Raw genomic sequence first — 14,945 nt, forward strand, 5'->3', positions numbered from 1 at the left:
GAGGGGGAGCAGGTCGGTGACCACAGCCCCCACCATGAGCTCGTCTGCAACAGGCTCTGAGGACACACTCGGAGCAGGATCTGTCCCACACCCAGACTGCCAGGATCACAATGCTGGGATGCACGGCCCCTGGGGGCTGCGTCACCCCACACTGGCGGTCTCACTGGGCATGCCCAGCCCGGGGGCTGCATGGACAAAGCGCCAGTCTGTCCCTGCAACCCCTCCCTCCAGGGACCCCAGGCTGTGGGCCGACCTGAGAGAGGTTGGTGGTGGCGCTGGTCCCCAGCAGCTGGCCCTGGTCCGCGATGAGGTAGGCCAGATGCTTGCGGCGCTGGGTCTCCACGGCCACGTCGGTGAGGGAGCCGGCCAGCCTCATGGCCTCGGCCAGCAGCAGCTCTGCGTCGTGGATCTGCGACGGGATGTCTGACAGCGTGTTGAAGATGGAGGCCGAGTTCTCAGACTGGATCAGCTCCTCCTCCTGGGCCGTGCAAGGGCAGGCAGCGGATGGAGGCGGCACTGCTGCACCTGGCTGCAGGCTGACCCCGATCCGTGTCCTCAGACCCATACCCTGCCCCACATTCAGCAGGCACCAGGCGCAAGCCTGGGTCCCTTGGGTGTACCCAGAGGGCCAGCAGGTGGCTATGCCTGGCACACAGGCTCATGGCCTGGGGGAATCACCTTGAGGCGCAGCATGCCCAGCGTGGTCTGGAACAGCACCAAGGAGCCCTCGTAGAAAAACAGGTCCCAGATGCGCAGCAGCAGCCTGATGTGCACCACGCTGGCAAAGGCCGTGAGGAACCAGTGCAGCGTGATCAGGGACAGCTCTGGGGACAGACAGGGACAGCACGCAGGGAGGCGGGTCAGGAAATGCCAGAGAACAGGAGTGATGGGGACCATGTGTGCCGCCGGCGGCTATGTTCAGAGCTGCAGGCGGCAGCGGGCCGGGGCCCTGGCAGCCTCACCAATGTCGTGCTCCTGCAGCAGCCTGTCCAGGCGGGGCAGGTACTGGACGATGAGGTGGCGCAGGACGCGCTGGTCGGTCTGCACGCCCAGCAGCGTGGTGCTGAAGTAGGAGGCGGGCAGCAGGTCCTCGATGACGGCGCACATCATCCAGAACGCGTCTTCCTCTTCCAGGAACAGCAGGAGGCAGGCAGCCACCTGGCCGGGGCACGGGAACAAGGCCTCGCGCCAGCACTCTGGGCGTCAGAAGCAGGCCCTCCCCGGGCAGGCGGAGGAGCCCTGCCTCTTCAGAACCCAGCGGCCCACTCTGTGGGGACCACAGATGCCACTGCCTTTGCCCTTCCTGGGGACTCCCAGGTCCACCCCCGAGGATGAAATCACCCCTCCCCAGGGGACCTGGGAACGCCCCTGGGTACAGCCCTGCCTTTCTGAGGCTGTGCTCACCATGCCTGTGCCCTGGCAGTAGCCAATCTCCGGGTAGAGCCAGGCCAGGGCTCGGAGGACCCTGCGCAAGCGAGGCACCCCAATGCTGTCCACGCTGGCAAAGCAGGCATTGCTGGGCATGGTGCGGAGCAGGTCCTTCTCGATCTGCAGGGCACCCCCATCCCCACAGGGAGACCCGTGAGGCGAGCGGGGTCCTCGTCTCCCAGGGAAAGGCGCCCCTCCTCCCTTCAGGGTCAGATGCCAGCACTTGAGGAGTGAGAGCCAGAGACTGCACAGCTCGGCTGGCCGGGCGTCTCCCCAGGTGGGGTTCATCTCCTGTCCTTCCACACGCAGAGGCCTTTTGGGAGTCCTCCCTGGGGCCTATGGACGCAGCTGCTTCTAGGCACATGGCTGCAGCTGAGGGCTAATGCCTCGGCCAAGGACACCACCCAGGGCACGGACGGTCCCAGAGCCCCAGGCGGCCCACCTCACCTGCTTGGCAGCTATGGTCTCATCATTGGAGCTGTTCTTCACCATCTCGCGGTAGGACAGCTCCGAGTTCCTCTTCTTCTGCAGGGCCCCCGAGAGCCGCATCCACAGCTAAGGGAGGGGCCGCACAAGCACTCAGTTCCTCGTGACACCCAGCATGGGCAGGAGCCTCTGGCCTTCTGCCGCCTCACCTGTGGCCTCATGCCATGTGGGATGCCAGCCAGCACCAGGGAGCGGAGCTTCTCAGAGCGGGGAAGGGAGACTGCAATCTTGTCCCAGGTGAGGTCCCCCACATCGTGGTTGTGAGTGAACTCGAGGTGGGCCTGCCAGCGCAGCCTCTGCGCAGGGTCCTCCACCAGGGACGTGCTGGTCAGCAGACTGGAGCTCGGCTCAGCACCTTCTGCCAGGGAGCAGAGGATAGACCTGTTGCTTGCACCACACTCTCCAGGGCAGCCAAGTCTCTGTCCCAAGAGGGCCCTGAGCTCTGCCTCTAGGCCAGCTCTCTGCTCTGACACCCCCGGTCCACAGCCTACGGAGAGCTCAGCAGCACGTCCACCAGGCATCCCAAAGATCAAACCTGAGCTCTTCACTGTCTCCCCACAGCTGCCTCCTCCTACAGGCTCCCCAGATCCTAAAATGACACCCCGTTCTCAGGCTCAGGCCAGAGCCCTGGAGTCGCCTTTGGCTCTTCCTTTCTCTGTAACGCCACGTTCAATCTGCAGGCGGGCAGGGCAGGATTTCCTGACTTCCGACCAGCTGACTCCTGCCTCAGCCAAGCCAGCATCCCTTGCGTGGAGCCTGGCAGTGGCCTTGCTGATCTCCAAAGGCTGCCTCCGCTCCAGTCACGTGGTGCATCACGGCTCAGAACCTGCTGGGGGGCACTGGTCAAGGGTCTGCCCGGGCTCCTCCGCTGCCCCCCGGCTCAGCCCCCTGCCCTCGCCTCCCACTGCCTTCTCCTTGCCCCTTCCTTACCACAGGGTGCCTGCTCTTCCCCACCTCATCCACTCCTACCTGTTAACCCCAACTGCACCCCTCCCTGGCTTCCTTCTAGTCCACTCTAGTGCCCCTCCTCTGAGGGCCACCTTACACACGGCTCGCCTCCCCTCTTCTCTGTCCCTGAAGCGATGCAGTCTGTCGGCCCCCAGTGCGGTAACCCAGGCTCACAGCCAAGAGGGTGTACAACCCACTGGAGGTTTCATTACACAGCTGCTCAGGGACTGTGGACAGGGCGCTCTGTCCTCATCCTCAGGCCTAGCCCTCGGCCCCACTTTAGAAACATCAGCTTCAGTGCCTTCAAATACAGTAAAACCCATGAATCTCATGTGTGAGTTTTGTGTGCACCAACAACAACGTCTGAACTCTGTCTTCACAGGACCCAGCGGTAGCTGGAGAGCACTCGAGTCTGAACACAGCGACCCACTGGGACGAGGACCATTCCCGTCACACACGGAGTCCTCAGAGAGCTCATGAAAAATGCACACTATCAAAAAACATGCATGGAGTTCAAATTTCACAACAAAATAAACTCATATTTTAATTCTATTTTCTACATACTTATTTGAGAGACGGAGGGAGGGAGAGAGAATGCTCCCATCAACTGCTTTACTCCCCCGATGTCTGCAATGCTTTGGGCTGGGCTGTGGCCTGAAGCTGGGAGCTGGGCGCTCAACCAGGTCCCCATACTGGTGCCAGGAACCCGTTACTTGAGCCGTTGTCCCTTAGGGCCTGCATCAGCGAGAAGCTGGGGGCAGGAGCCACAGCCGGGGTCAAACCCATGCGCTCCAACACGGGCCGTGGCATTCCAGGCATCCCTTTTTCTCTTTTTTAAGGTTTACTTGTTTGAAAGGCAGTGTAACAGACACGGAGGGAGAAATGGAGAGCAGCTTCCATCTACTGATCCACTCTCAAACGCCCACAACAACTAGGGCAAAGCAGGAGCCAGGAACTCCATCTGAGTCACCACTCTCCTGGGTGGGAGGAACCCAAGCACTCGGGTCAACGTCTTCTGCCTCCCAGGCACACTAGCAGGGAGCTGGAGCACACGAGCAGTGTGGGGTAGCTGGAACTCAAGCCAGGCACTCTGATATGGGACACAGGCACCCCACGCAGCAGCTTAATCACTGAGCCACAATGTCCCCGCCCCCCGAGGCACGTTAACTGCTAGGCCAAACGCCTCCTGCTTTGTGAACTTCTGAAAGTATACTCGTTCCTCCTAACCCGAGTTTGTAATCTCCAAATATCTGCTGCAGATTAGAACAAGGAGAACTTACGTGAGAACCAGAAATATGAGTGACATACACATGACTGTTTCCTGTCAATTAAAATGTTGCATTAACTGCAAACTCTTAATGAGTTTGGGCCTGGTGACCAGCTGCCCCCGGTTCTGGCAGATGGTCTTCCCAACAGCCCCCAGACAACCAACCAGGTCTGTTTATAGTGGAAAACAATGGAAATGGCTTAGAGGCCCTTATTAATAAAAACATTATAAAATATTATGATAAATGCATATCAGGATATTCTGTAGCCACTGAAAAATATGAAAAGGTCTTGGTTTTGACTGACATGGAAAATGCTCATGGTTAAAATGTTATATATATGTGATATAATCTTAGTTATGAAAGTATATTAAACACACAAAGGCAGGAAAGGAACACATTTAAAATGCCAGCAGTTATCCCCACGTTAGCAGGATTTTGAATTACCTTTGTTTTAATCCTTATACTTGTCTGCATTTTCCAAGTTTTTTTTTTACAATAAACAATACTGCTTTTAGTTATTAGGTGAGGATCAATAAAACTGATCTCCATATGCTTCTAATGGCATCCCCCTCAGATATATCTCTGTCATTCAACCTGTAAGAGGTGAACGGCTAGCTCGGAGGTCACGTGATGTGGACTGCAGGCCATGGGAGCTGGTGTTTCCCCAGGGCACGAGCAAGACGACACACGAGAGGCTCAATTTTACCTTCCTTGTCCACGCGGAAACCAAACTCATCATAGTAGAAGTGCGGCTGCTCTGCTGAGTCGTCCTTCTAGAACCAGGGTTAGGAAGAGGTCAGTTGTCTGGCTCCCAGTGTGGGACTGGGGTTTTGGAAGATTCCACCCTCTTGGCTGCCCGCTAAAATGCCACCCAGATCAAAGGTTCCCCTTCCACAGAGGCTGCTCTGGTCACCACCCAACTATACGTGTCAGCAACTTCCCTGAATTCTTGTCCAAAATAGTAAGATCAAGGCAAGAACCATGTTCCATGTATTTCTGTGTCTCCATAATACTGAGTGCACAGGGCCATAACATTTTTCATCCAGCCTAACGACTGACTCACACAGGCACATGGCACTAAGATGCCATCTCTCACGGGGACCGCATGACCCTCTGTAACACAGTGGGGTCAGCCACCCAGTCCCGGGAAGCAAGAACTGGGCTTACTGCTGTACCTGCTTGCACTTGGCCAGGATCTCCTGGGGCCATATGCTTGGAGTCAGGGCTGAGAAGGGGCCACTGGCAGAAGGGATGTGGCTTCCTAAAACCAAACAGGACCAGGAAGAGATCAAGAAAACACAGGAAAATTCAAGTCAAAATGTCTCCTCCTTCTCCTAGAGTGCCACTATTAAAAGGACTGGGCCATGCAAAGTGGGATGGGTGGGGGAGGGGAGTGGAAGGCATCTCCCTACTAGAAATGGGTGGATTCTGGGGAAAGGCGAAAACAAGCAGCCAGGTTACAAAACACAACCAAACCCCGCCTCCCTGCCTCTTTTCCACCTAAGAATGGGCATCTGCCTGCTGCAGGGCGAGAACCGAATAGACAAGAATGTTCTAGTAACTTTCGCCTCCGCCATCTCCCAGCCCTCTGGCTCCCAGAAAGCCCCCACTCCCTTGCCACACCCAAGTCCTCCCCGCCCCCCACCTGACATAGTGCAGCGGGCAGGCCAAGGCTCCCACAGAGGACTCAGAAGTGCTGCTGTCCTGTTCTCTGTGAGCTGGAGAGTTCCTGGGGCTTCATCTGGTCCAGAAGCATCTGCCCTGTCAGGAAGCAAAGGGAAGGTCACGCTAAAGCTCCCTAGGCTGCAAAGCGAGTCCTCCCCACTCACAACTACCTCTGCCGGCCAGGAGCAGTGGCGAAGGAAGTCGTGGCCACTGTCCCACAAAGAAAAGGAAGTTGCACTTCACCCATTTTTTTTTTTTTTTTTTTTTGACAGGCAGAGTGGACAGTGAGAGAGAGACAGAGAGAAAGGTCTTCCTTTTGCCGTTGGTTCACTCTCCAATGGCCGCCGTGGTTGGCGCACTGCGGCCGGCGCACCGCGCTGATCCGATGGCAGGAGCCAGGGGCTTCTCCTGGTCTCCCATGGGGTGCAGGACCCAAGCACTTGGGCCATCCTCCACTGCACTCCCTGGCCACAGCAGAGAGCTGGCCTGGAAGAGGGGCAACCGGGACAGAATCCGGTGCCCCGACCGGGACTAGAACCCGGTGTGCCGGCGCTGCAAGGCAGAGGATTAGCCTAGTGAGCCACAGCGCCGGCCCTGCACTTCACCCATTTTTAAACTGGGCATCTTGCTGGCGCTGTCGTAGTAGGTTAGGCCTCCCTGTGGCGCCAGCATCCCATATGGGTGCTAGTTCAAGTCTCAACTGTTCCACTTCCAATCCAGCTCCCTGCTAATGGCCTGGGAAAGCAGTGCAAGATGGCTCAAGTGCTCGGGCACCAGCACCCACGTGGGAGGTCTGGATGAAGCTCCTGGCTTTGGATCCGTCCAGCTCCGGCCACTGCAGCCATTTGGGGAGTAAACCAGCAGATGGAAGGCTTTTCTCTCTGTCTCTCCCTCTGTCTGTAACTCTGCCTCTCAAATAAATAAAATCTTTAAAAAAAAAAAAAAAAGTGAGCCCCGGCTCACTAGGCTAATCCTCCGCCTTGCGGCGCTGGCACACCGGGTTCTAGTCCCGGTCGGGGCACCGATCCTGTCCCAGTTGCCCCTCTTCCAGGCCAGCTCTCTGCTGTGGCCAGGGAGCGCAGTGGAGGATGGCCCAAGTTCTTGGGCCCTGCACCCCATGGGAGACCAGGAGAAGCACCTGGCTCCTGCCATCAGAACAGCGCAGTGCGCCGACCGCAGCGCGCCAACCACGGCGGCCATTGGAGGGTGAACCAACGGCAAAAGGAAGACCTTTCTCTCTGTCTCTCTCTCACTGTCCACTCTGCCTGTCAAAAAAAAAAAAAAAAGTGGTTTGAGTCCTAATGCTGGCCCCTCTATCATATTTGTTGTTGTTGTTGTTTTAAATGTTTCCTTATTTTCATCTACTTGAAAGGCAGTGAAACAGATACCATTTTCACCTGCTGGTTCACTTCCCAGATGCCTGCAAAAGACAGGGCTGGGACTGGCCTGAGCCAGGAGCTCAGAACTCCATCTGGGTCTTCCATGTGGGTGGTAGAGGCATAGACACTTGAGCCATAATCTTGCCTTTTCTAGGTGCATTGGCAGGAAGCTGAATTGGAAGTGGAAGTGCCAGGACTCAGACTAGCAGCCATCTCAAACAGCAACTTAACCCACTGCACCACAACACCTGCCCTCTCCACTACACTTCTGCTGTCTTTACGTGGGAAACCGAACTAGAAATTGCAGTCTAATTTAAATCTCTCCTGTTCCTACTTAAATCCATGCCTCCTCCTTCCTCTTTTTTCCCCCCGAGTCCTTTCCTTTTCTTGTCTTTTAAGGTATCATTTTTTATTTTGTAAGTCAGAGTAACAGAGGGATAGAGAGAGAGAGAGATCTTCCATCTGCAGGTTCACTCCCTAGATGACTGCAACAGGCAGCACTGGCTGGAGCCAGGAGCTTCATCCAGGTCTTCCATGTGGGTGGCAGAGGCCCAAGCACCTGGGCTATCTTCCTCTGCTTTTCTCAGGCCATTAGCGGGGAGCTGGACTGGAAGTGAAGCAGGTGGAACACGAACCAGTGTCTGTATGGGATGCTGGTGTCAGAAATGGCAGCTCCCACCTGCCATGCCACAATGCCAGCCCCTCTTTCCCTTCCCATCCTCTTAAAAAATCAGGATTTAGGATGGTTTTTGGTCTAGTGATTAGGACATCTTCTAGGATGCTCAAGTCCACACTGGAGTGCCTCGTTTGATCCCTGGCTCTGGGCCCTGGCTCCAGCTCCTGATTCTAGCTTCCTGCCAAGGCAGACCGTCGTGGGTAGCAATGATGGCTCAAGTCCTTAGATCTTTCACCCACACTGGAGACATGGATTGATTTTTAGCTCCTGTTTTTAGCCCTGGCTGCCTAGCTCTGGCTGTTGCAGGCTTCTGAGGAGTGAACCAGCAAATGAGGGCACATACTTTCTCAAGATAAAAATAATAAAAATAGGACTCAGCAATGGAAAGACAAATAGTCTAACTAAAAAATGAGCAGGCCGGCGCCGCGGCTCACTTGGCTAATCCTCTGCCTGCGGCGCTGGCACCCTGGATATTAGTCCCAGTTGCTCTTCTTCCAGTCCAGCTCTCTGCTGTGGCCCGGGAAGGCAGTGGAGGATGGCCCAAGTGCTTGGGCCCTGCACCTGCATGGGAGACCAGGATAAGCACCTGGCTCCTGGCTTCAGATCAGCGCAGTGCGCCAGCTGCAGCGCATCAGCCATGGCGGCCATTTGGGGGGTGAACCAATGGAAAAGGGAGACCTTTCTCTCTCTCTCTCTCTCTCTCTCATTGTCTAACTCTGCCTGTCAAAAAAAATGAGCAAAATATCTGAATATACATTTCTCCAAAGAAGATGTAAATAAGTGGCCAATAAGCAGGTACAAAAGATGATCATCATTAGCCACCAAGGAAATGCAAATTAGAAGCATAAGGAGATATCACCTCATGCCCACCAGAATGGCTATAATCAACAAGACAATGACAAGCGTTGATGAGGATACAGAGAAACTAGACACCCTGCACACTGCTGGTGAGCATGTAAAATGGTCAGCTGCTGTGGACAACACTGACCATTCTTTAAAAACTTAAAACACACAATTACCAGGTGACCCAGAAACACCATTCCTAGGTACTAGAGTGCTTCAAAAACTTCATGGAAAATGCACATCACCTTTTAAAAATTTTTCCACAACTTTTTGAAGTACACTCACATATACCCAAAAGAAATAAAAACATGTGTCTACACAAAAACTTATACATTACTGCTCACAGCAGCAGTATAGTCAAGAGACAAGTAACTAAAACATCCATCAAGCAATGAATGGAGATATACAAAATATACCCACACCGTGAATATCTTCAGCCATCCAAAGGAATGAAGCCTAGACACACACTATACCGTGGAAGAGCCTAGAAAGAATTGTGCTAAGTGAAAGAAGCCAGACACAAAAGTATGAATACTGTAAGAACCTGTTTAAGTGAAATGTCCAGAAGAGGCAGATTCAGAGACACAGGAAGCAGACAGAGTTGCAGTGGCTGGTGGGAGGGTTCTATGTGGGGTGATGGAAACATTCAAGAACTGGATAGTGGCAAGAGTTGTCCAGCATGCTGAATATGCTAAAACCACTGAATTCTGCACTTTAAAAATGGGGCAATTTTTATGGTCTGTGAATTATGTCAATTAAAAGAAGAAAAAAGGATCAATTAAGGTACTAGCGGCCGGCGCCGTGGCTTAACAGGCTAATCCTCCGCCTTGCGGCACCGGCACACCAGGTTCTAGTCCTGGTTGGGGCGCCGGATTCTATCCCGGTTGCCCCTCTTCCAGGCCAGCTCTCTGCTATGGCCCAGGAAGGCAGCAGAGGATGGCTCAAGTCCTTGGGCCCTGCACCCGCAAGGGAGACCAGGAGAAGCACCTGGCTCCTGGCCTCAGATCAGCATGACGTGCCGGCCGCAGCGGCCATTGGAGGGTGAGCCAACGGCAAAAGGAAAACCTTTCTCTCTGTCTCTCTTTCTCACTATCCACTCTGCCTGTCAAAAAAAAAAAAAAAAGGTACTAGTACTAGGGGCTTCCTCTAACTTTGTAACTTCTCATGTATGACTTCCTTCTCCATTACAAGAAGCCCTCACCTGAGCTTCAACAGAGCTACACTTGTTGTTGCTGCTGCTCTGATTTTTTCTCACTATCAAGCCTTCCTATTCCAACATGGAAGGAAAGGCTCTGACTCACTGACATTAACGTGAGGTAATGATGATGAGATGTGGGTGAAAAGATTTTAGGACAAGCTGCCCTCTTGTTTTTGAAATCATGTTTACCTAGAGCTGCCAGTTCTTGGGGTGATGGAAATCAGAAATGGCAGTTACTCTGTCCACAGCAGCCCCGATCCTCTGTGCAACCTGCCACAGAACACTGGTGCCAGGGACTGGATAAATGAGGAGTGGGTGAGTGAGAAAGAAGCAGAAAAGAGGAAAATCAAATGATGGCTTCAAGGCAGCTGATCTGGATAATGTAAAAAGGGCACACCTGCAAATCCGGCTGGCCAGGCCCAGACCTGCCCCGAGTACCAGATGCAGAGCCTGCTGCCCCACAGGCCAGCCACCCTGGCTTTGTTTGTTCTGGATGAAGATAATAATGGAATGTAGATGTCTTCCTTCAATGTAGCCTTTATGCAAGGCCTGGTCTTAGAATTCTGACCTGGCTGGAGCATTACATATTTTTATATTAAAAGAACTGAACTAGAAATTTTAAAACTTACGTCTTCAGGGGCTCGTGCTGTGGCATAGTGGGTAAAGCCACCATCTGCAATGCTGGCATCCCATATGGGTACTGGTTCGCGTTCCAGCCACTCCACTTCTGATCCAGATCCCTACTAATGTGCCTGGGAAACTAGTAGAAGATGGCCCAAGTTTTTGGGCCCCTGCATCCATGTGGTAGACTTGAAAGAAGCTCCTGGCTCCTGGCTTTGGCCTGGCCAAGCTCTACCTGTTGTGGCCATCTGAGAGTGAACCAATGGATGGAAGACCTCTCTCTCCCTCCCGCTCTCTGTAACTCTGACTTTCAAATAAAGAAAGAAAGAAAGAAAGAAGAAAACAGATTCAAAGAAGGGAGGTAAACTTGTCCAAGGTTTCAAACAGCTGGGGAACAGCACTGTTGGGATTTGAAACTGGCTCTAACTGGAGACATCTTCACTTCTAATCCCAATGCAGAGGATAAGCCTTGAAGCTTAGATATAGACCTTGAAGCCATCATTTGATTTTCCTCTCTGCTTCTTTCTCACTCACCCACTCCTTCTCATTTATCCAGTCCCTAGCACCAGTGTTCTGTGGCAGGTTGCACAGAGAATCGGGGCTGCTGTGGACAGAGTAACTGCCATTTCTGATTTCCATCACCTCTGCTGCTTTCCCCAGGCCATTAGCAGGAAGCTGCATCAGAAGTGGAGCAGCCCATACCTGATGCCAGCATCTCAGGCAGTGGCTTTACCTGCTAAGCCACAATGCCAGCCAGCCCCTGAATCTGTTTTCTTATCCACAAAATAGAATAGAATAAGATAAGAACCTGTGTCTTGTAGTGATTTTGAGAATTAAGGGAGATGATGCAAGTAAGGCCCTTGGCACACTGCCTGACACACAGCAAGTATCGCGCAATCAGTACTCCTAATATTTCTAGCAAGTTACTAGCATCTGAGCCCTGTGCAACAAGATCACTAAAAGCTGTTTACATTGAACCACATCAAATTACTGATACTCATTCATTATAACCAACAAAAAGATAACAATGTCACATAACAACGTAACACATCCCACTTACTCATCAGTGACTGCCCCACAGGCAGTGATGTGTTCGATTCTTCTGGAAGAACAGAGTGAAAGCGAGAAGACAACAGGCTGCTTGTAATGGAGGAAATGAGCTGCATCTGGGCTGGGAAGACCACTCTAGGAAGCAGCTCCGCTTTCCTGCCCTTAGCTGGCCTCCCACTGACTCATTCATTCAGCAAACAATGACTGCGCCAGGCATGGCTCTAAGGGCTAGGATGCCACAGAGGAAAAATATAGTACTGAGAGAAAATAAAGCAGTGTTAACCTACAGAGTATCAGAAGAGAGGAAAAGCTCTGAGGACAAGGTGACATGTGAGCAAAGGCCAAAAGGAAGTGAAGACTCAAGTCGTGGGGCTACCTGAGTGGGGAGCAGACCCAGGTGTGAAGAGCCTTCAAGTCAGGAACCTGGCAGGTGGAGCAGCAGGTTGGAGGGGCTGGGTGGGGATGAGGGGATGAGCGGTAGGAAACAGAGAGCCGGTAGGGGATATGGAGGCCTGGTAATGTGGCAGGGACTTTTGACTTTATTCTCAGTGAGCTGAAAGGGAGGCTCTGAGAAGTGTGAACTCAAAAATGACTTGGGTTTTGACAAGTTCTCTCCAGCTGCGCTGTGAACACTACAGGACAGGAAGCAGCGGACCCAAGGGGGCTATTGCGGTGGCCAAGACGAAACAAGATGCTGGCTTTGCTACAGTGAGAACACTGAGAAATGGTGACTCTGAATGTATTTTAAAGAGTCTGCAGGCCAGTGCCACGGCTCACTTGGCTAATCCTCCACCTGCGGCGCCAGCACCCCAGGTTCTAGTCCCAGTTGGGGCGCCGGATTCTGTCCCAGTCGCTCCTCTTCCAGTCCAGCTCTCTGCTGTGGCCCAGGAGGGCACCCACATGGGAGACCAGGAAGAAGCACCTGGCTCCTGGCTTCAGATCAGCACAGCGCGCCGGCCGTAGTGGCCATTTGGGGGGTGAACCAATGGAAGTAAGACCTTTCTCTCTCTCTCTCTCTCTCTCACTGTCTAACCCTGCCTGTCAAAAAAAAAAAAAAAAAGTCTGCAAGACTCAGTCCTGGCGTGAAACACACAAACATATACATAATGATGAAACAGCTACACACAATATCACATACATGTACGTACACAAGCACCCAGGTGCCACTTCTCCCAAGGGCTGCCCAGGAGTCTCCCACAAGTTCCCAGCAGGAGCCAGACGTGATATGGCTAAGCTAGGCAGGCAGGTTTTTCCATGGGCACTGTGAAAATCTTCCAGATAGCAGCCATCTGAAGTTGGCAGAAGCTGGCCTCCTACTGTCACAGGGGCACTGAGAGGCAGAAACTTTCAAAACACAGAACTGAAGTGCATGAGAAGGAAGCTTTAAAAAAAATGCCCATGCTTACAGGTGCCAGCCCTCTGACCCTGCCTCTAGGGGCAGGCAGTTTGCCAGTCTTAACCATTTCCTGCAAGACAAACTGTGTTCCAAAAGAAAGCAAAGAAGGTCAGATGTCACCATGAGTCAAGAGAACTGGTTTGCCCACGTTAAGTTGAGATGCCTGTCAAACCCCTAAGTGGAGACGTCAAGAAGGCAGCTGTACATATTTGAGTATGGAATTCACAGAAGTCGTAGCTGGAGATGTGGGGCCAGCACTGTGCCACAGCAGGTAAAGCCGCTTCCTGCAGTGCCAGCATCCCACTTCCGATCCTGCTCTTTGCTACGGCCTGGGAAAGCAGCAGAAGATGGCCCAAGTCCTTGGGCCCCTGCACCTGCATGGGAGATCCAGAAGAAGCTACTAGCTAGCTCCTGGCTCTAGATGGGTGCAGCTCCGGCTGTTGCAGCCAATTGGAGAGTGAACCAGAAGATGAAAGACCTTTCTCTCTCTCTCTCTCTCTCTCTCTCTCTCTCTCTCTCTCTCTCTGCCTCTCCTTCTCTGTGTAACCCTTTCAAGTAAGTAAATAAATCTTAAAAAAAAAAAAAAAAAAAGACTTGGAGATGTAAATCTGCAAGTCATCAACACAGAGCAGGACTAGATGTCACTGCCAAGGAGAGTAGGAGACCGAGGACTAAACCCTGGAATACTCCAACAGTTAGAAGCTAGGCAGGCCGGCGCCGTGGCTTAACAGGCTAATCCTCCGCCTTGCGGCGCTGGCACACTGGGTTCTAGTCCCAGTTGGGGCGCCGGATTCTATCCCGGTTGCCCCCCTTCCAGTCCAGCTCTCTGCTATGGCCCGGGAAGGCAGTGGAGGATGGCCCAAGTCCTTGGGCCCTACACCCGCATGGGAGACCACGAGAAGCACCTGGCTCCTGGCTTCGGATCAGCGAGATGCAGCGGCCATTGGAGGGTGAACCAACGGCAAAAAGGAAGACCTTTCTCTCTGTTTCTCTCTCTCTCACTATCCACTCTGCCTGTCAAAAAAAGAAGCTAGGCAGGAAATAAAATTTGACAAGAGTCCAGTGAAATGGAAGGAAAGAGTGTCATGTGGTGCTGTAGAGGTCAAGAAAAGTGTTTCCCGAAGGAGTGTTAGGGGTTGAATGTACTCTCCAAAATTCAGATGTTGCTACTGAGATAGTATGGGGGTGAGGCTTTTAAGGGATAACTAGGGGACTGGCACTGTGGCATAGTGGGTAAAAATGCTGCCTGCAGTGCCAGCATCCCATATGGGGGCTGGTTTGCGTCCCGGCTGCTCCACTCCAATCCTCTCTGTTGTGGCCCGGGAGGGCAGTGGAGGATGGCCCAAGTCCTTGGGCCCTGCATCTGCATGGGAGACCTGGAATAAGCTCCTGGCTTCTGGCTTGGGATTGGCACAACTCCATCTGGGTAGTGAACCAGCAGATGGAAGACCTCTCTCTCTCTCTCTCTCTCTCTCTCTCTCTCTGCCTCTCCTTCTCTTTCTGTGTAACTCTTTCAAGTAAATACGTAAATCTTTAAAATAAATAAATAAGATAAAATACTAAAAGGGCAAAAAAAAAGGAGGGGTAATTAGGCCAAGAGGATCCTCCCTCACAGGTGGGATTAGGTGCCTTATAATGGGACTTGACAAAGGTTCTCTTCCCTTTCTGCTTCTGCCAGGCGAGGATGCAGCAAGAAGGCATCACAGAGGCCGGCGCCGTGGCTCACTCGGTTAATCCTCCGCCTGCGGCGCCGCCATCCCATATGGGCACCAGGTTCTGTCCCGATTGCTCCTCTTCCAGTCCAGCTTTCTGCTGTGGCCCGGGAGGGCAGCGGAGGATGGCCCAGGTGCTTGGGCCCCTGCACCGGCATGGGAGACCAGGGAGGAGCACCTGGCTCCTGGCTTCAGATTCGCACAGCGCCGACTGTAGCAGCCATTTGGGGAGTGAACCAATGGAAGGAAGACCTTTCTCTCTGTCTCTAACTCTG

The 14,945-nt window shown here is 53.1% G+C and overlaps 1 protein-coding gene across 3 annotated transcripts in view; it reads right to left on the reverse strand.

The window, feature by feature from the left end:
- The window catches only part of SGSM3 (small G protein signaling modulator 3), a 35,245-nt gene that overhangs the window by 2,561 nt on the left and 17,739 nt on the right, over positions 1-14,945 (reverse strand). For 2 of the 3 annotated variants that reach the window (XM_062202810.1, XM_062202808.1), the window contains exons 2-10: positions 5,776-5,891; positions 5,306-5,391; positions 4,837-4,903; positions 2,064-2,272; positions 1,876-1,983; positions 1,405-1,548; positions 963-1,158; positions 679-824; positions 254-478 (exon numbers count right to left, since the gene is read on the reverse strand). In XM_062202810.1, coding sequence (XP_062058794.1) covers positions 254-478; positions 679-824; positions 963-1,158; positions 1,405-1,548; positions 1,876-1,983; positions 2,064-2,272; positions 4,837-4,903; positions 5,306-5,391; positions 5,776-5,782 — 1,188 coding nt within the window. In that variant the 5' untranslated portion in view covers positions 5,783-5,891. The remainder of the gene's footprint in view (positions 1-253; positions 479-678; positions 825-962; positions 1,159-1,404; positions 1,549-1,875; positions 1,984-2,063; positions 2,273-4,836; positions 4,904-5,305; positions 5,392-5,775; positions 5,892-14,945) is intronic. The other variant, XM_062202809.1, reaches the window with a different exon arrangement.

This window comes from Lepus europaeus, chromosome 10 (assembly GCF_033115175.1).
Source record: "Lepus europaeus isolate LE1 chromosome 10, mLepTim1.pri, whole genome shotgun sequence".
Classification (NCBI taxonomy): Eukaryota; Metazoa; Chordata; class Mammalia; order Lagomorpha; family Leporidae; genus Lepus; species Lepus europaeus.